The 18,978-nt window shown below is 44.1% G+C and overlaps 2 protein-coding genes across 4 annotated transcripts; both read left to right on the forward strand.

Moving 5' to 3' along the window:
* Positions 1-6,014: 6,014 nt before the first annotated feature.
* On the forward strand, positions 6,015-14,313 carry LOC132871511 (uncharacterized). Of its 3 annotated transcripts, XM_060905720.1 has the most exons (6): positions 6,015-6,278; positions 8,064-8,101; positions 8,450-8,501; positions 9,833-11,368; positions 12,416-12,515; positions 13,835-14,313. In XM_060905720.1, exons 4-5 carry the CDS (start codon positions 9,848-9,850, stop codon positions 12,512-12,514), a joined length of 1,620 nt encoding a protein of 539 aa, XP_060761703.1. In that variant the 5' UTR covers positions 6,015-6,278; positions 8,064-8,101; positions 8,450-8,501; positions 9,833-9,847; the 3' UTR covers position 12,515; positions 13,835-14,313. The 3 variants fall into 3 exon arrangements, with proteins under 3 accessions (XP_060761703.1, XP_060761701.1, XP_060761702.1); XM_060905718.1 differs by having other exon boundaries at positions 6,016-6,278; positions 9,833-12,515; XM_060905719.1 differs by lacking the exons at positions 6,015-6,278; positions 8,064-8,101; positions 8,450-8,501 and having other exon boundaries at positions 9,715-12,515.
* On the forward strand, positions 13,839-18,108 carry LOC132871975 (uncharacterized). The gene is made up of 5 exons (XM_060906628.1): positions 13,839-14,792; positions 14,930-15,097; positions 15,855-15,950; positions 17,107-17,215; positions 18,035-18,108. The coding sequence occupies exons 1-5, from the start codon at positions 13,839-13,841 to the stop codon at positions 18,106-18,108; spliced, it is 1,401 nt and encodes a 466-aa protein (XP_060762611.1).
* The last annotated feature ends 870 nt before the right edge of the window (positions 18,109-18,978 follow it).

Consider the following 18,978-nt stretch of genomic DNA (forward strand, 5'->3'; position numbering starts at 1 on the left):
AGTTAAAGTAAGAAAATCAGACAACAGATGTGATGATGGGGAATAGGCCAATAGCCTAAATTTCGACTGATTTATTTCACCTTTGTGAAAACGCCATGAAAATGCATTGCTTGCATATTAACATCATTTTATGCGATGAACTTTTTTTTTAAAACAATAGGCTATGCATTGTAACAGGAATGAGCGCATGAGCCTAATCGTTGTCACCTCCGAACCTTTACCCAAAATGCCTCTGTTTAATCTTAACCAGTGTCGGCTATTAACTATTTTGAAAACGTGAACCCTGAGTTGACAACAGCATCAAACAAGTCAAGACAATCTGTGATACAGATGAAAGACGACAAAAAATGTTTCAGAAACACAGCCACCCAACCCACCCCACCCTAAAGAAGATGCCATTTTATTGCATATGATGAGTGAATTTGCTCCAGTAGTCCTTTATTGCCTGAGAGCCAGCTGTGAAACTGCAAGTAAGTATCGTCGAAATTGGCCCAGGTAATGAGCAAGGCTTCGAGAGTAGGCACGGTCATGTGGTTCATCTCGTCAGTCCAGGTGTTGTTAATGAGTGAAAATATTCGCTCAACTGGAGCATTGGTGCCAGGTAGGCAACTAGCAAAGCTGGCTGACGTTGCTGTAAAGCCTGGGTCACAACCGGACGTACAATTTTTTGGCGTGGGGGCGGCACGGTGGTGTAGTGGTTAGCGCTGTCGCCTCACAGCAAGAAGGTCCGGGTTCGAGCCCCGTGGCCGACGAGGGCCTTTCTGTGCGGAGTTTGCATGTTCTCCCTGTGTCCGCGTGGGTTTCCTCCGGGTGCTCCGGTTTCCCCCACAGTCCAAAGACATGCAGGTTAGGTTAACTGGTAACTCTAAATTGACCGTAGGTGTGAATGTGAGTGTGAATGGTTGTCTGTGTCTATGTGTCAGCCCTGTGATGACCTGGCGACTTGTCCAGGGTGTACCCCGCCTTTCGCCCGTAGTCAGTTGGGATAGGCTCCAGCTTGCCTGCGACCCTGTAGAACAGGATAAAGCGGCTAGATAATGAGATGAGATGAGATGAATATCACGACATATTACTGTCTGTAACTGTTCGTCACTAAAGCGTTTTCTAAGATCATAATGTCTGATATATATATTTTTTTTAACACACACAATAGGCGTGTGTGCGTAAAGTTTTTTTTTTTTGAGTCGCCGGACCCACCCACCTCCTGCGTTCCGGGACCCCCCACTTCACAAATTAAGCACTGGTTACGCCCCAAGCCTGCATGCGACAGCCCCCGCAATGCCTTCCTAAACTCGTGGATCGTCTACTATAATCACGCGATTGGGGTGCTCTTGAAGGAGCAGCGATGGACGGGGGATTTCGGGCAGGGCTGGGGGTGAACATAGTATACTGTGCGTGCGTACTGTCCAGTGTGAAAAGCAGAGAAGAACACACCACTCGAGAAACGGCGGGATATGATTGCGGGCTAATGTGAATATTCTTAGCTTCAATCAGATATATGAAACACAATGGTATTAAGCCGTTGTGGTTATGAAATGATTCAATGCCCTATGCGTTTGATATGGTGTTCAGTGTGACTTGCTCTCCCCTCGTTTGTAACATGAATTGCGTGCCGCGCGTGCCTTGGTTGGAGTTACTTTACGGGGCTGGAAAAAGTTGGCTGTGTCTTACCTGGCTCAGCTGCCCCACTGCCTTTGCTAGTACCTGCTGCATCATCCGAATCTTTTTTAAAATATTTATGCAGTGAGCCCCTGAGTCTCTTGGTTTCTTCCTCTTTTTTCTTTTCTGTGCGCCTGACTTGTGCATGTTGGCAAATGGCACGCACCCGTCGAAGCGCTATGATCGAACGATGTTGTTTTTTCCCCTTAATCAAAGAGTCAGACCAAACCATTTTTGCAGTAGGGGGTTCTTGACGCCTTTTTCAAAGACAATAAAGGCAAAAGATCTAGAAATCATTTACTGAATGCAAATATAGCACATTTCTCCCCCAAATCAACACATTTTGAAATGAAATAAAATAATTTAATTGCAACTTCATGAGAGCCCAGTTCTGCCCCCCCCCCCCCTTCCTGGGCCCGGGACAACATACCCGTTTGTCCCCCTGTCGGTGGGCCTGTACGGAGAGATCAGTGGGCCAACGTTTCTTATTATTACGTGTTGACGTATCGCAGTATCTGGACACACACTACATAATAATAGTTTTCTTTTATTGTCATAGCAGAAGTGTCCAGAGGTTCCCGGTCATTGAGCTTCCGATCTGTTCTAGTTATAAGTAATTTGACCGGTGACTTGCGCTACGTTCAGACTGCAAGGCTTAATGCTCAATTCCGATTTTTTTGTGAAATCCGATTTTTTTGTGAGGTCGTTCACATTAACAAATATATGCGACTTGTATGTGATCCTCAGTATGAACGAAAAGCGACCTAAAAGTGTTCTGCATGCGCATTGCAGGATATGACGATGTCACACGCAGTGAGCATGGCCAGTGTTTACGGAAGTAAAACCGCCCGGTTGCGGTATGACCCATCCAATCTAGCTTGAATAGCTGTATCCCCCCCAAATGGAAATCAGCTCCCTAACCTCTGCGTCCTTCCATTGAGAAGATTCAGAACCTTCACAGCCCGAAGCGTCCCTCGCATTGATGTCATGCGCAGGGGCGCAGATACGTTTTTTGAACTGGGGGGGGACAAAGCTGCCAGCAAACCAATCCCAACCCCGATATGCATGTCAAACTTGTTGTGGGTTATCATAGCAACCAAGCTCGAGCTCGCAACCTGTGCAGTCTGCGCAGCTCAACCAACCGAATATCAGTCTTTGTTTTGTTTTATGTGAATTGTTGCAACTGTGTATACACTGCTGTGCACCTCAATAAACCGAATGGTAATTAGTCTTTTGATTTTTCCGTGAGGTTTGCCTTATGCAAAGAAAGACAGCATAGACGTTTTTTCCTCCCTATAAGTGGGGGGGACCGAGCGAGGTGAATTTAAATCTGGGTGGGACGAGTCCCACCCTCTATCTGCGCCTGTGATTATGCGCCATGTTGTTGTAACTTTTTTTGAGAGACCCGCCGCCTACTTCAGCGCAGAATAGTGACGTTTGTGGCTTGTTGATGACGTGCAAGTCGGATGAATGCGACCTGGCGGTTCAGACTGAAGTCGCATATGAAAAGAGCGGATAGGAATCGGAATTAGGACCACATATCCAAACGGCCTGGGTCGGATTTGAAAAAATCGGATCTGTGTCGTTCATATTGTCAATAAAAGATCGGATACAGGTCACATATGGGCGAAAAGATCGGATTTGAGTCACTTCAGCCTGCAGTGTGAACGTAGCCTAAGTCTTTAATTTTAGACAATGCCGACGCAGTGCTCGTCCTCGCCTAGAGGGACATCGGTCTTTTTTTTCTACACCCTTTGGGGCGTGGCTTAAAGGAGGTTGGGATTTTAACACCAATACTTCTTTCCAAGACTTTGCTGTCCACAGTTTTAAACAAATGCGCTGAATTAAGTCGTTTGAATGCATTTGACATACCTTTGATGGGACAAACTCCATCCATCCATTATCCGCCACCGCTTATCCTGTGCAGGGTCGCGGTCAAGCTGGAGCCTATCCCAGCTGACTATGGGCAAGAGGTGATGACCTGGCGACTTGTCCAGGGTGCACCCGGCCTCTCGCCCTTAATTAGCTGGGATAAACTCACAAATTCATCTTTTAACATCCAGTTGAATAAACACCTTCACTGTGCTGTAACTTTGTTTATGGGGTAGAGCATATGTTCAGTCGTCAAGGCTTAGGGCGGGACTTTCTTTTGACAGACAGGTGCAGGGGCATCAGAAGCATTTTTAATGTGGGGGGGACACACTGGCAGGGGTCCTCCCCCAGAAAATTTTTAATTAATTAGATGCCATTTCCTGCATTCTGGTGTATTTTTAACAGGTTGTTAAACACGTAATTTTACCTTCAAAAGTCACTTAATTCAATGACTATTTGAGACTCAACAATAAGTCCTCATTTAACTAGTCCATATATTCATCAGCCTGTTTTTAAACCCACTGCTCTGCCTAAGACAATGAGATGAATGTGACACAATTTATCATCAACAGTGACTTGCCTGCGACCCTGTAGAATAGGATAAAGTGGCTAGAGAATGACTTTATGGGTGCATTTTACTTTTTATTTTGTGTTTCCTTTTTTATTTAGTTTTAGATGTAACACAACATGCCATTGTGCCAAGCAATAGTGAGACTCAGCTGTATGTTTAAAAATAAGAATATTCATAATTTCACACAATGAACAGGCATGACATAGCATCATGCAAACTTCCTAACACAAAATCACACTGTGTCAAGCAACGGTGACATACAAAAAATAACTTCACACAATCATACCTGCAAACTTGTCGCTTTTTGGCGACGGTCACCTTTTTCATTGTCAATTGGGTCATTCACGTGAATCGTGTAGAACCGGAGAGTTTTTTTTGGGGGGGGGGGCATCTGGGCCGATCGTAATCTCAACTGAGCTCGCGTCTGTCAAGAGAGGGGGGGTGGGCTTGCTGCCATGTTATAGGCCATTATTGGACAATTCTTATAATTGACATTTTTTCTGGACCAATCGGAATCTCAGCCTTTGCCTCAGGATCTTGAAACACACTGCCATCTATGTTTGCGCTTGTTAAGAGACCCCTGAACCTAATGTGGAAACTCTGATGGTAATTGAAGGTAAGTCAGCCTTTTTGGAGCTAAAACAACAGATATTTGTTTGCTAAAGCATGTTTCACAATTGGATCACGATCAGAAGCGACCAAACATTTGTGCGACCGATACATTTTCATATTGATCGTTAACTGTTGCCGAAATAATCGCATATGAAAAAGTAGTCGTGCAAAACCTGCACGTCTAAAGCGACCGTTGTGCAATGCAAAAGCATGAAATCTTGCGATATATCTTGCGACTGTTGTACAATGAAAGCAGGTGTTGTAAGATAGTGCGATAGGGTGGCGTGAATCATCTGGTAATTGGACGATTGAACGCGCGGCACTCGTGCAATTAACGAATCCATGGTACGAGTGCACGTACGAGTCAGGTTAGAGTCGACAACGGATAAGTAATGCCAGCACGCCCAAACGTCTTCGCTGGAGTTCTTGGAGTTGTACTCGGACATTCAGCAATCCCAATAGATGGCGAGGAGGTATTGGTGCAGCAGGATCCATGGTCAGTGGTGGTCTGAAGCAGCTGACTATACAGAGTTTATATACTAGTGACAAAGCGTGGCAAATTGAAGCTGATAAATCGCGCACTGATAGTAAAACATTGCAAGATTACATAAAATGTTGCGCAACAGTCTCATTGTTGCAAAACAGACGCACAGGGAGCTGCGATTCATCCTATGATCTTTAAAACTCGTGCATCAGTCTTGTAGGTGCACAAAACGTTGCAAAACATTCGTACTAATGTTCGTGCGTTGCACTGCGATCAATTTGATCGTATTAGGTTGCGCCTGAATAGTGTGCATGTCCACTTTTTAGAAGAGACTTGAAGCGACCACTGAAATGCATGCAACGAATGCGAGGCATTGTACAATGTATGAGACGGGTCGTGCGAGGCTAAAATATTTCGATCGCAAAGTGTTGTAAAGTGCTCGTGAGCCAATTGTGAAAGGGGCTTTAAGTAAAATAACGTTAGCTAGCATTTTTTTCTTTTCATAGGCCTACAGTTAGCCTATGCTTCGAGCAAAATGCTTAATAGCAAGCAATACAAGCGGATCCAATGCTGGAATTTCCGTTAGCAAGATGGCAAATTTTCTAGCCATCTAACATTATTAGCTAGTTGTTAATTCCTGCATTGTCTGACTGTCTTGTTAACTAAAGTTAACCATTTAGCTTGCTACGTAAGTATATAGTATTTCAGATAGCCAACTTAGGTTGTAACCTTATCATTAGCCCCTAACTTAAGCCAGGTGCTCTGCCCTGAGTTCTGGCTACTACTCCAATTCTGAGCTACACCGTAAACCCGAATGTTCAAATTAATTAAAAGAAATAATTTTAGAATACTCAAACTTTGAGTAATAGTTCTACTAACTTTAACATGTAAAGTTGCTGTAACAAATTGTTCGTTTTTGAGTAACTGGAAATAACAATTATTGATTTCGAAGAACTTTATGGCAGTGTGACGTACGTGACGTCATGGCGCACGTCCTTCAGAGACGTTACGCCACTGAGTTGATAGGTAATTTCAAGATGGCCGTGCATCGCGAGCGGAGCTGTTTCCAGCTTTCTAAAAGTAAGTAAAAAGTTTTGTACCTTTGTAAGAGTATTAGTGGGGCGGTTTAGCTCGTATATTCAAAAGGATTGTGCATTTTGTGATACAAGCATCAAATTTGGCACAAATGTACATTGATATATGGCGAACATTTTCAGATATTGAGCCACTCGGAATTCTCCCTTCATGTCCGCCATATTTGAATTCAAAATGGCCATTGTTTGAAATCTACATTTTCGATTATCTTTGGGTCTAATGCCGCTATTGACTCGATTCTGGTGTCCAAATGTATGTTTTGGGAGGAAAGGAATCCGATGGTTACAATCTGCATTGTGTATCTTTATAAATTAGCCAACATATTGGATTTCAAAATGGCCGCCACTTGAATTCTACATGTGCGATTACCTCTGGGTCAAATATTTTTATAGTACATGACAATATTTGCTGGTATCCATTTTTCAAAATGACATACTTTATTACAGTACTCCACTTAATTCATGAGAGATAAATATTCATCATGTATTTTTGACAAGACAACATTTTACTCAAAGTCTGTGAAGTAAAAATTGTTTTGACAAGTTTGAGTTATTGATTAGATTCTGTGTTGTTCTAGGTTTGATATGGAACCTGAAGGAGTTCCAACAGTTAAGCAATAGGCTAATTATCCTAAAGTAGGTGAAGGTGATGGGCAGCATGGTGGTGTAGTGGTTAGCGCTGTCGCCTCACAGCAAGAAGGTCCTGGGTTCGAGCCCAGCGGCCGACGAGGGTCTTTCTGTGTGGAGTTTGCATGTTCTCCGGGTGCTCCGGTTTCCCCCACAGTCCAAAGACATGCAGGTTAGGTTAACTGGTGACTCTAAATTGACCGTAGGTGTGAATGTGAGTGTGAATGGTTGTCTGTGTCTATGTGTCAGCCCTGTGATGACCTGGTGACTTGTCCAGGGTGTACCCCGCCTTTCGCCCATAGTCAGCTGGGATAGGCTCCAGCTTGCCTGCGACCCTGTAGAAGGATAAAGCGGCTGGAGATGATGAGATGAGATGAGAAGTATAAAATCCACTGATGTGGTCATCACTATCCTCTTGCAATAAGACCAGTCTGGATGGCAAACACAGTGCTAGTATTACCTTAAATTTAATTGGAATATAAAAATATCTATTCTTCATGTAACAGTCCACAGAATGGAAACAACAGGGAAGTGAAGTTTAGGTCAGATAAGCGCAAATGTAGATTTCAAATGGTGGCCATTTTGAATTCCAATATGGCGGACATGAAGAGAGAATTCCGAGTGGCTCAATATCTGAAAATGTTTGCCATATGTCAATGTACATTTGTGCCAAATTTGGTGCTTGTATCACAAAATGCACAATAGGTTAGCTATGCTGCCCCACTATATAACATTACTCGCTATGTATGATCTTTGGATAGTTAATTAACCAACTGTCATATTTTGTCGTTTCTCGGTATCTCTTGGATTTAATTTCAGCGCCGTAAGTAGCAAGCTCAGTTGGCCTGCTTAGGGAAAATGTCGTATGCTACGTAGCCGACTCATAGAATTATCTGTCAATGTGAAACAACTGAAACAATCAAAATGTTTTCAAGTACGTTTTTGAACGTCTTGATGTCTGTCGCTTTAAGCGACATCCCCTGCTAAGGTTACCTAATTCTCCATGAACTAGCTAACTAGAGCTAGCAACGAAATGTAGCTGACTGTTCCTCAATCTTAAGGCTATGAACATTGTGGTTACTGGATTAGCTCTGTATAAAATTCAATGAGTTCCGTCTTAAATTTACATTTTTTTGCATTATAGGTTGCAGTGGACCAAGTGGAGTTCTGTGAGAAAACAAGGTAACCGATTTTTAGTTTGCCATGTGGATTGTTAGATTCACTGACTGGCGCCTGGAACACTCGATTCGCTAACGTGGCTCTCGGCAGACGCCCTGCTCCACACACCAGTTTTAATTAAGCCAGACGGGACGAAATATTTTCGCCAACAACCTGTTTTCCGTGGCTGAGATGAGACTACATGAATGTTCTAAAACACTGACGAAAACTGTGTGCAGAAATGTCTGAAGTAGCCTATCCATTAATAAACACATGCACGAGTAGCCTCGTAGCCAAACCTACTCATCTTTTTGCACAACAGTAGGCAAAATGGATTCAGTGTGTATGTTGCTGTTTTGTTTTTGTGTACAGGTGAAGTCCTACATTGTGGTCAACTGACTATTCAGAAGGCACCTTTTATAAGGTAAGTTCAATGAACATTGATTTTATGACCCTTTTCTGGTAGTGGGGATGATGCTTGCACAGTTCACATGCAGTGTCCTGATGTATGGTGAGTATGTACTGAGTTTGATGTAGGAGGAATATTAGTGGTTAGCGGTTTCAGTGGAGTGGAAGTGCAAGTTGTGTGTGGTCACCTCAGACATACAAGCCCAATTATTTAGGCACTATCGTTTGCTGCATGGCCATTGTTCAAGAGTCAGTCCTCTACCATGTCTGAGTCTTGCATTTGCACACTCGCATCATTTAATGAAAATTCACTTGATCACGTGTCCTCAAAGACATATGCAGACCTAATGCAATTTGACAGAGCAGGGGCAAAGCACTTTTTACCTGCCCAAACGCCTGTCTCAGAGGGCACACTGTTCAGCCATTTAAGGCGACATTTAAAAACTAGACTGCACCATGCCCATTTAACAACTGCAACTACAGTACAAATGTATAATCATTTAATGCACCCAAAAGTAGGAAGGTGAGGATAGATTTATTTTTTAGCTCAATTCCCAGTGAACAGTGATGTCTAAGGGGTGGTGGTGTCTTATTTTCTGACACTTTGTACTTAAAGGGGACATACAGTATTATGTTAGGCTTTCCATGCTATGCAAGGCTTTCCTGCTCATATGTTGGTCTCTGCTGGTCTTATAAACACTCCAACTGTAGATAGTGTCTCGCTGTTCTCTGTGAGTGACCCAAATGATGAAGCAATGAAAGCACCAGTTCTGAACTAAAGTCTTCACCTGGGCTGCAAGAGGCGAGCAGTCTGACCAGGAGCTGTAGAGCAGTTGAAACCAAGCTAGCGAGAAACGCTCTCCTTTCCCCCTCATTATCCTTCTTGGTACTGGTATTATGTTCTAAGTGAGCACAGTCCAAAAAGTTATATCCATTGGCAGTGTGTGAGAATTGTGTATTAGGCCTACCCCATGTCGACTTGTGAAATAATAGTGTTAAGCTCAAACTGCTCAAGCTCCTACACTCATTTCCTGTCTCTTGACTGTCCTATAACAATAGAGGCTAGAAAGCCCGAAAACAAATATTAAACCGTGTTATAGAAATATCCTTCATAACTCTGGTTGGATAAGTCATGTTGAAGTGTTTATAACATCACATTAACAAGCTACAGTGCCTATAAAAAGTCTACACACCCCTGTTCAAATGCCAAGTTTTTGTGATGTAAAAAAATGTCAGACAAATAATTTCTCAACTTTTTCCAACTTGACTATTAACTACAACCTGTTCAATGCAATTGAAAAACTCTAAGCTTTAAAGGGAAAAATTGCTGTTTTCTTTACCTTTTAGGTTGGTGGCTCCAATATGACCTGGATCTGTAAGTTGTGCGCAGCTGCTTTCAACACAAAATCAGACTTACTCACTCACTATAGGCTGCAACACAGTCACTATTCCAGAATCAGCCCTCTTCCCTGCCTCTACAGTGACTGCATTTGTACATGTCAAACATTTCCTGCACTGAAAGCACATTTATCAAGATGTCACCCAGAACAACCAGTCAGTCATTCTCTGCATAGTCAGGGTCCTGTGATATTTAAATGCCCTTTATGCACATTTCAGCAGCCCCTTTCTCAATCTGCTGTTTTCAGTCATCTTCGTAGGCATTTGAAAAACCATGAAACGGTGCAGTGCCCATATAAGGATTGCTCATACGCCACAAATGTGTACTCCTCATTCAATACACACCAAAGTCGAGAACACCAAGCAGATCTTGTGGCAGACTTTCAAACTGAGATTGCCAGTGAGGATCCATGTAATCTGGCCAGTGCTTCAGAGGAAACTAGTGAAGAATGCCCTGGTCCGAGCAGGGAATTGGAGAATGCGGATCATGTTGAGACAGTCAGTCTTAGAAATCAGCTTAAAAAGTATGTGTCGTCTTTGTTCTTGAAGATGCAGGCTATCCTACATATCTCCGACACTGCCACTCAGGAAATAGTAGACCACTTGAATGAAGTCTTCTCTCTATCTGAGCCACTGATCAAAGAGGCAGTTCATGATGTACTTACAAAAAATGGTCACTGCATTTCAGAATCTGCACTAAGTGAAGTTGTTGCTGCTATCATGGACTGCAATGTTCTGTCTACTTCAACTTGTAAAGGTGCTGAGTTGAGTTCCTCAAAGCGCAGAAAAACCTTTATAGAGCACAACTATCCTTGTGTAATGCCAGTGGAGTACCAGTTGGAGCCTGGCCATGCCAGCATGTATGTTCCTATACTTTCGATGATTCAAGAGCTGTTTAGAAGCACAGACATTCTTAAGAAAATTTCTGAAACAGATACTGCATTCAATCAATATGTTTCATGCGCCAATGGCTCTTACTTCATGGAAAATGAGTTGCTGTCAACTGGGGATCTCGTCTTACCACTCCAGTTGTACATTGATGATTTAGAACTTTGTAATCCGCTTGGTACATCACGCAAAATTCACAAGGTGTGTGCTGTATATTGGGTCCTCGCTAATCTTCCACCAAAATACAGGTCAACATTACATGCTATACAGTTAGCAATACTGGTAAAAGTGACAGATCTCCGCAAGTATGGATATGCAGCTGTACTTGCTCCATTGCTGCGTGACGTTCATACTTTGGAAGTGGACGGTGTGTTCATTGAAGGACTTGGCCAAAATGTCAAAGGCACTGTCTTTTGTGTGTCTGCGGACAATTTGGCCGCTCATGGACTAGGGGGTTTTGTAGAGTCTTTCAGATCAGGCTGTGTTTGCAGATTCTGCTTGGGCTCAGTTGAACAGTATCAAGAATCCGAAGTCAGAGATGAGAAGTTTGCTCCGAGAACTAAAACCAGCCATGACCTGCATGTGCAAACAGTTAAGGTAAGTGACACTTTGAGCAGCCACTTTGGTGTTAAAGGTGGCTGTGTCTTGCAGGAGTCTCTGGATTACTTCCATGCTCTCACAGGGTTTCCTCCAGACATACTCCACGATCTTTTGGAAGGCATTGTTCCAATGGAGCTCAGTCTTTGTCTTAAAGAGATGATCCGACTGAAGTACTTCACTTTGGACTTTTTGAACAACAAGATTACCACGTTCCCGTATCAACATGCTGATAAAGTGAACAGACCTCAGCCTCTTTCCCAGGCTTCTCTTTCTCGGGGGACAATAGGAGGTAATGGGCATGAAAATGCTACTCTCCTCCGACTTCTTCCGCTGCTTATTGGCAGTGAAGTACCAGAGGGGGATCGGGTATGGGCAGTTTTAATGGATCTCAAGGAGGTTGTGGAGCTGGCTTTGTGCCCATCATTTACAGATGAAACTGTGGACTATTTGGCTTTCAAGATCAGTGATCACAGACGGGCACTACTTGACGTTTTCCCCGAGGTAAGGCTCCGCCCAAAGCACCACTATGTGGAGCACTATCCTGCCTTAATTAAATGCTTTGGGCCCCTCCTGCATGTTTGGACCATGCGCTTTGAAGCAAAGCACCGCTTTTTTAAAAGAGTGGTGCATGACGTGCAAAATTTCAAAAACATTTTGAAGACCATGGCAATCAGGCATCAGCATATGATGGCATACCATCTTGCTTCACCATCATTTTTCAACCCAAACACTCAAGCAACCAGGGTTGACTCTGTTTTGGTTTCATCACTACCAGAGGTTGCTCAACTACACATCAGAGAACACACCACTACTGACACAATCTTTAAGGCCTCAAAAGTGACCATTGATGGCACAGACTATGTCTGTGGAATGTTTCTGTGTGTAGGAGCAAGTGGTGGGCTGTCTCAGTTCAGCAAAATTGAGCAGATTTTACTTTGTAATAACAATGTGTCTTTTTTGTGTTCTGATTATGAATCTTGGTATGTAGAACATCTACGTTCCTATGAGCTGACTTTGCAAAAAAGCTTTTCTGTCCACATACAGTCAAATTTGAATGACATCATCCCCCTCCCAGCATACCGTGTGGACGGCGCTCTTATTCTCACCCCGAAGAGGTTTATACTTGTAAAACAACAGAGTTAAGGTAAGGAAAAAAGACACGCGCACACAGACACAGACAAGCAGGGCTTGGGGGGTGCGCATCAGAGTGTAGTCGACGGGTGGGGGAGTGGCGATCGAGATCAGTGAGGTATGACTGCAAGGTTGTTGAGGGGCTTGTAAGCGATTAGGAGGAATTTGAAGTTAATGCGTTGCTTTATGGGGAGCCAGTGGAGTTGTCTGAGGATAGGGGTGAAATGTACTCTGGAGGGGGAGCGAGAGAGCAGTCAGGCAGCAGAGTTTTAAACATCTTGTAGTTTGAGGAACAGTGGAGGGGAGGCCATACATTGTGCTATTTCAGTAGGTGAGTTTGAATCTGGAGGTAATGGGTCGCAGGCGTGCAGTGTTTCGTAAGTGGAAGAAGGATGGTTACATGGTTAATGTGTGATCTAAATGAGAGTGCAGGGTCCATGTATATTCTAAGGTTTTTGACCAGGGGGAAGGGAGTGGCCATTGATGCAAGGTGAGAAGTTCTGACGGGTGGGGAAGATGGATTTTGGGCCAAAGAAGGTTTTAATGTCAGTGAGACAGCAGATGAGGGTGTAGAGATTGGCAAGAGAAATGGTTTTGGTGGTGATGTAAAAGCCTAGAATAGCATCATCGGCATAACAGTGGAATTTGAGTCATGGAAGCATGTACAGAATGAAGAGGAATAGGGCCCAGGACTGAACCTTGAGGGACTGTGTATGACTGTGATGGTGTGGGAATTATGATTGATTGTGACGTGGAATCTATGAGACGGGTAAGATTTGAACCAGTCGGGGGCGTCGTGGCTAAGGCGCCATGCCATAAATCCGGGGACTTGGGTTCGGTTCCGACCCGGGGTCGTTTCCCGGTCCCTCCCTGTCTCTCTCTCCCACTCATTTCCTGTCCTGTCTCTACACTGTCCTATCCAATAAAGGTGAAAAAAGCCCAAAAAATATCTAAGATTTGAACCAGTAGAGGGTGGTGTTGGTGATGCCAATGGATTCTTGGTGACTTTGAGGGCAGCTGGATCAGTGGGATCTTCTCCATGTCTGCCATTTTGAATTTCCAGAAATACATTTTTAGCTGCAGAATGTACTGTACTTTTGTCATACTAGTAAATATTAGTTTATTACTTCGTAAACATATTAATGAAAATATCAAATTTGGCAATAGGTAGCAGTTTTAACGAGCAGCATAGTTGTAATACCTACTCTGGCCACTATCCTGCACAGTGCACCTTAAACATGATGAACTTCCACTTACTACTTTTTGCTAAGGGAAGCTGCACAGTATATGATGTTGTTAAGCAATCTTTTTTTGTTTGTTTGTTTGTTTTAGCACAATGACTACTACATCCCTGCCCATGTTGCTGAGAGTAGAGCAACCAGACCAGCCACCAAGGAAGCTGAAACTGGGCGCTCGACCTGATTCTGTTGACTCACTAATCCGGATACTAAAACATGAACTGGACCTCGACCTCGATGTTGACCTTCTCTACGAAGACCCAGATTTTGATGGAAAGCTCACTGCCCTGACCGATATTAATGAACTGCCGCAGAAAGCTGTTGTACACATTACTTTTTCTCAAGACTCAAGCTCAGTTGCATCAACAGTGTTGCTCTCTGATGTCTCGTCTCCAGAGCGTCTGAGCAGGTGGCCGCCAGGGCCTTTTCCAATCCCAATGTTCTCATTCGACGTAGAGCTGAAGCTGAGGGACGGAAATGCTGAATATGAAAACAAGAACACCTACCTCAACTTAACCCGTGACCTGAAGCACAGCATCTTGGAGAGTATGGCTTCCACCATTTATGGTTTTAAAGCTTATCCAAGTGACAAGGAAATTTCAATGGCCGCCGAGGCTCTTGTGGCCAAACATCCCTGCTTGACCCAACCAGGGGCTGAAAAGGGCTGGAATGGGTGGAAGAACTCTATTAAGTTTAAAATGGGCAATTACAGAAACAAGATGAGACGGGCTGGATGTCAAGAAGTTGCGGTCAATTCTGGTAAAAGGAGTAGGAGCCACCCGGAAAAAGAGCCTTCACATTCGAACATCAAGCGACCAAAGCGTGCGGAATTAAATTTCTTGCCCAACTTTCCTAAAGGAAAGGATCCGTCACAACTGGAGGAGATGAGGCAGACAATTGTTGACGAATGCAAGAAAGTGGACAAGGACCTGACCCTCATCCGAAAACTGATGGAGGCCACATTCCCTCTACGCAGACAGACGATCGTTATGTCCTTCCCTCCTGTGAATGAGATCATGGACCTCTGGCCAGCTCTGAAAATTGAGTCAGAGGTGATTTAACATGAATCAGCTCTTCAATTGCAGTTTCTCATGCAAATGTATAGGAATCACATTATTATATTTTAAGTCCGATCTTACTAATTTTAATGTTGCTATATTTGCCTTCTATTTTTGTGCTATGTATGCAGTTGTATGCAGAATTCCAGCGACTCACGAACCAGAACCTGCCCAATACATTTTATGCTGAGCTGGATCGCCATCTTCCACGAATGATGACTCTATTCAGGCAGAAGGCTGCCAAAACGGGGAAGACTGCAGATGCTCTGGCCAGCATTTTAAAACTTCATGATGAGCAGGTAAAAGATTAAGATGAACTTTGCCATTTGTCTGGTTGTAATAGACATTCCTCCAAAAAATAAAGGGGGCTCCAAAAAATAAAGGGGGCACCAAAACAACGTAATGCAGCTCCAAGTCAAAAATACTTAGTGTTATGAGGCAACACTCATTGTGGATCCATTTTGCCTACTGTTGTGCAAAATTAACAAGCAATGGTTAGAAATTAAAGGTCACCAAAATATGCCCCTAAAATAGTTTTGTCAGGTGGTGCCACAAACCATTTCTCTTTTTCATTCTTTCTGTCTAAATCTTTTGGTGACTCGTGCATTTTGACGATTTCGCAGCCCTGTAGGTACCACGAGTCGGTGTCTTGGATAAGTAGCACTACTTCGGGGGGCGGTGAGAAACTATCAAAATGCACTTGTCACCAAAAAATCAGCCAGAAAAAATGAAAAAAGAAATTGTCTAACACCACCAGACAAATAAATTATTTTGGGGCGTATTTTAGTTATTGCCTCTAATTTCTACCCATTGCTAGTAACGTTTTGCACAACAGTAGGCAAAACGGACTCACAAGTATAGCTTTGCTTCCTAACTGGACAGGCTGTTATCAGACGTATAATTGACCTGGAGTTGCATTGCATTGTTTTGGTCTTTCCTTTGTTTTTGGAGCAGTGTACATATGAGCCGTATGACATGTTCTGCTTGCATTGATTTTAAAATAAGCTTTTCAATGACCAAGTTTTTTTCTTTTCTGCTCTTTTTTTATCTGAATAGGAATCCCATGACATCCACAGCAGACGCACCACAGCTCTACAAGCCTTGCCTGTATATCTGCGTGATGATGCGACAGAATTATTCAGGACCTGCACAGTGAGTCACCATCAGATCTTGCACTGTTAAATGGTTCCGATAAAATGTGGTGGTGTTTTTTGGATCTGGTGACCCTCATTTCCCAGATTACATGTCAGCTTTTGGTTGCGTTCAAGTCTTTATTTTTGAGTGAATTGTCCCTGAAATTCCTGTTGGTAACATTCCATTGATTCTCAAAGGGGCTTTAGGTCTGGCGAGTTAGAATGCCCATACCACCAAAGCACCAAAATGTTGTATGGTAATCTATGGGGTATAATCAAGAGGGAAATGTGGGTCACCAGATTCAAAAGCAGAAAACAGCTGACAGCAAAGCATCAAGGATATATGGGCCTCCATAACTCCCATGCAATGCTTCTGCCATTGACTTCAATGCTAAGGTGCATCATGCCAGTAATTAAGGCAAAGATTCCTACCTAAGATTTGAACATTAATGTGTAGTTTAGAAAGTACCATATTTCGGCTGATTTGATGTCTGAATTGAAAATGGTGATTTCATAAAAATATTCAATTTTTTTTTTTTTTTTTTTTTGGAGCTGGAAGCCCAAAATATGAAAGAATAAACAAAACTTATTGGAATAGTTTAAAGGTGCACTGTGTAATATTTCTAGTTTATTTCCAGAATTCATGTTGTCCATTCACAAATGTTACCTTTTTCATGAATACTTAACGCCACCATCAAATTCTAAGTATTAATTATGACTAGGAAAATTGCACTTTTCATACATAAGTGGGATCTTCTCCATGTCTGCCATTTTGCATTTGATATTTTTAGCTGAAGAATGTTCTGTACTTTGGCCATACTAGTAAATATTAATTTATTACCAATAAAATATGTAAAAAGATCAAATTTGGCAATAAGCAGCACAGTTTAAACGAGCAGCATGGTTGCGATACCTGCTCTGGCCATAATCCTACACGGTGCACCTTTTAAAATCCTTGTCATGAATCTCTGATCTATGAATGTTTGATCAAATTATGGAAATGTTTTTACATGATATTAAAATTTTTTGGAAAGGAGCTGGAAGTTGCTAACTTGTTTAGCATGGATGCTTTCATAAAACATACCCCAGTTGTCTACAATTGAGCTGCTCTGACTAAACAGCATCTGCATTCATGTAGGTCCTCATTTTTATTTTCTGTCTTTCTGTTCATCCAGGATGATTCTGATGAACCTGACCTCAACGGTGTTGCTCTGGGCCTTCTCACCTTCGCCAACAATGATGCAGGCCTCTACAACGCACTGAGGGTGTCCATCGTGATTGAAGGTGCTGTTGTGATGAGTGTCTCCCGACATACTGACGCGTTTCTTATCATGTTTGGGCTTATGTACGCTTTGCACCTCAGCTATCCAAAGGCCTTGATCAACACCTTTGAATTTGTCCAAAAAATCTTGCTTGGCCTTGATGGTGGGAAACTTTCACCCAAATTGCAGACCATGAAAATTGACTTGTCCATGTGAGTGTGAAGGGTAGAAGGTAGCCAAGTTGTTTTGAGAAAGTGTTTTAAGGAGGTACTGTTTGAGTTGCTTATTTTTTGCTTCAGTTGCACCATTTTTGTGGTTCAGTGTTCAGGGGTACCAAAGTATTGGTGTACACCATTCTAGTGCTGATAAATGCTTATCTTAAGTGATATTTGGAATAATGTGGCATTGTGTGTGTGTGTGTGTGTGTGTGAGAGAGAGAGAGTGATTGTGTGTGTGTGTGTGTGTGTGTAAATGTTTGAATGAGGGCAGCTCTCCTTCGTCTGTATAAATATCAACATGTTGGTCAAAACAAAGCAAGAAATCATAACCGCGCAAGTTTATAGGAATAGGGGAGCGATGAACAACTAAATGAATGAATGAGGGCAACTCTTTCCTTCCTCTATAAATCGGAAAAGAAATCTGACATTGCAACATGTTGGTCAAAATAAATCAAGAAATCATAACAGCGCAAGTTTATAGGAACAGCAAGGGGCAGTGTCAGTGTGTGTAGATGAAGGAGGATGGCTGTCTCCACATCCTCTCACTAACACACACACACTCACTCTTCTGCCGTACATTCAAATACTTCTCTTTCTGCCACGGAATGCTCTTCTCCCTTTAGTGACCACCAATGCCATCTTTCAGCACTTGTGGCTCAACTCAGTCCTGGACGAACACACGTGCACACTCACATAGAGGAAAGCTGACAGTTGGGGGGGACAAAGGGTTCAGAGAGGGCCCACATTTGGGTGCGTGCGCGCGCGTGTGCGAGCGTGCGTGTGCGTGCGTGCGAGCGTGCGTGTGCGTGCGAGCGTGCGTGCGTGTGCGTGCGAGCGTGCGTGCGTGTGCGTGCGAGCGTGCGTGCGCGTGCGTGCGTGTGCGAGCGTGCGTGCGTGCGCGTGCGTGCGTGCGCGTGCGTGCGTGTGCGAGCGTGCGTGTGCGAGCGTGCGTGTGCGAGCGTGCGTGTGCGAGCGTGCGTGTGCGAGCGTGCGTGTGCGAGCGTGCGTGCGTGTGTGTGCGAGCGTGCGTGTGTGTGCGCGAGCATGTGTGTGTGCGCGAGCATGTGTGTGCGCGCGAGCGTGTGTGTGCGCGCGAGCGTGTGTGTGCGCGCGAGCGTGTGTGTGCGAGCGTGTGTGTGCGCGCGTGTGCGAGCGTGCGTGCGTGTGCGAGCGTGCGTGCGTGCGTGTGCGAGCGTGCGTGTGTGCGCGAGCATGTGTGTGCGCGCGAGCATGTGTGTGCGCGCGAGCGTGTGTGTGCGCGCGAGCGTGTGTGTGCGCGCGTGTGCGAGCGTGCGCGCGTGTGCGAGCGTGCGTGCGTGTGCGAGCGAGCGTGCGTGTGCGAGCGTGCGTGTGCGAGCGTGCGTGTGCGAGCGTGCGTGTGCGAGCGTGCGTGTGCGAGCGTGCGTGTGCGAGCGTGTGCGAGCGTGCGTGTGTGCGAGCGTGCGTGCGTGCGTGTGCGAGCGTGCGTGTGTGCGAGCGTGTGTGCGAGCGTGTGTGTGTGTGCGAGAGTGCGCGTGCGTGAGAATATGTAAGCAGAGATTTACTCTGATAGTCACTTTTTACGCTC

The sequence above is a fragment of the Neoarius graeffei genome, chromosome 23 (assembly GCF_027579695.1).
Source record: "Neoarius graeffei isolate fNeoGra1 chromosome 23, fNeoGra1.pri, whole genome shotgun sequence".
Classification (NCBI taxonomy): domain Eukaryota; kingdom Metazoa; phylum Chordata; class Actinopteri; order Siluriformes; family Ariidae; genus Neoarius; species Neoarius graeffei.

Excerpts from the sequence above, each read along its gene's own strand:
- LOC132871511 (XM_060905718.1), top strand. The coding sequence starts at position 9,848 with ATGACCTGGATCTGTAAGTTGTGCGCAGCTGCTTTCAACACAAAATCA.
- LOC132871975 (XM_060906628.1), top strand. The coding sequence starts at position 13,839 with ATGACTACTACATCCCTGCCCATGTTGCTGAGAGTAGAGCAACCAGAC. Across the intron at positions 14,793-14,929 it reads CTCTGAAAATTGAGTCAGAG|TTGTATGCAGAATTCCAGCG; the intron begins GTGATTTAACAT and ends CTATGTATGCAG. Across the intron at positions 15,951-17,106 it reads AATTATTCAGGACCTGCACA|GATGATTCTGATGAACCTGA; the intron begins GTGAGTCACCAT and ends CTGTTCATCCAG.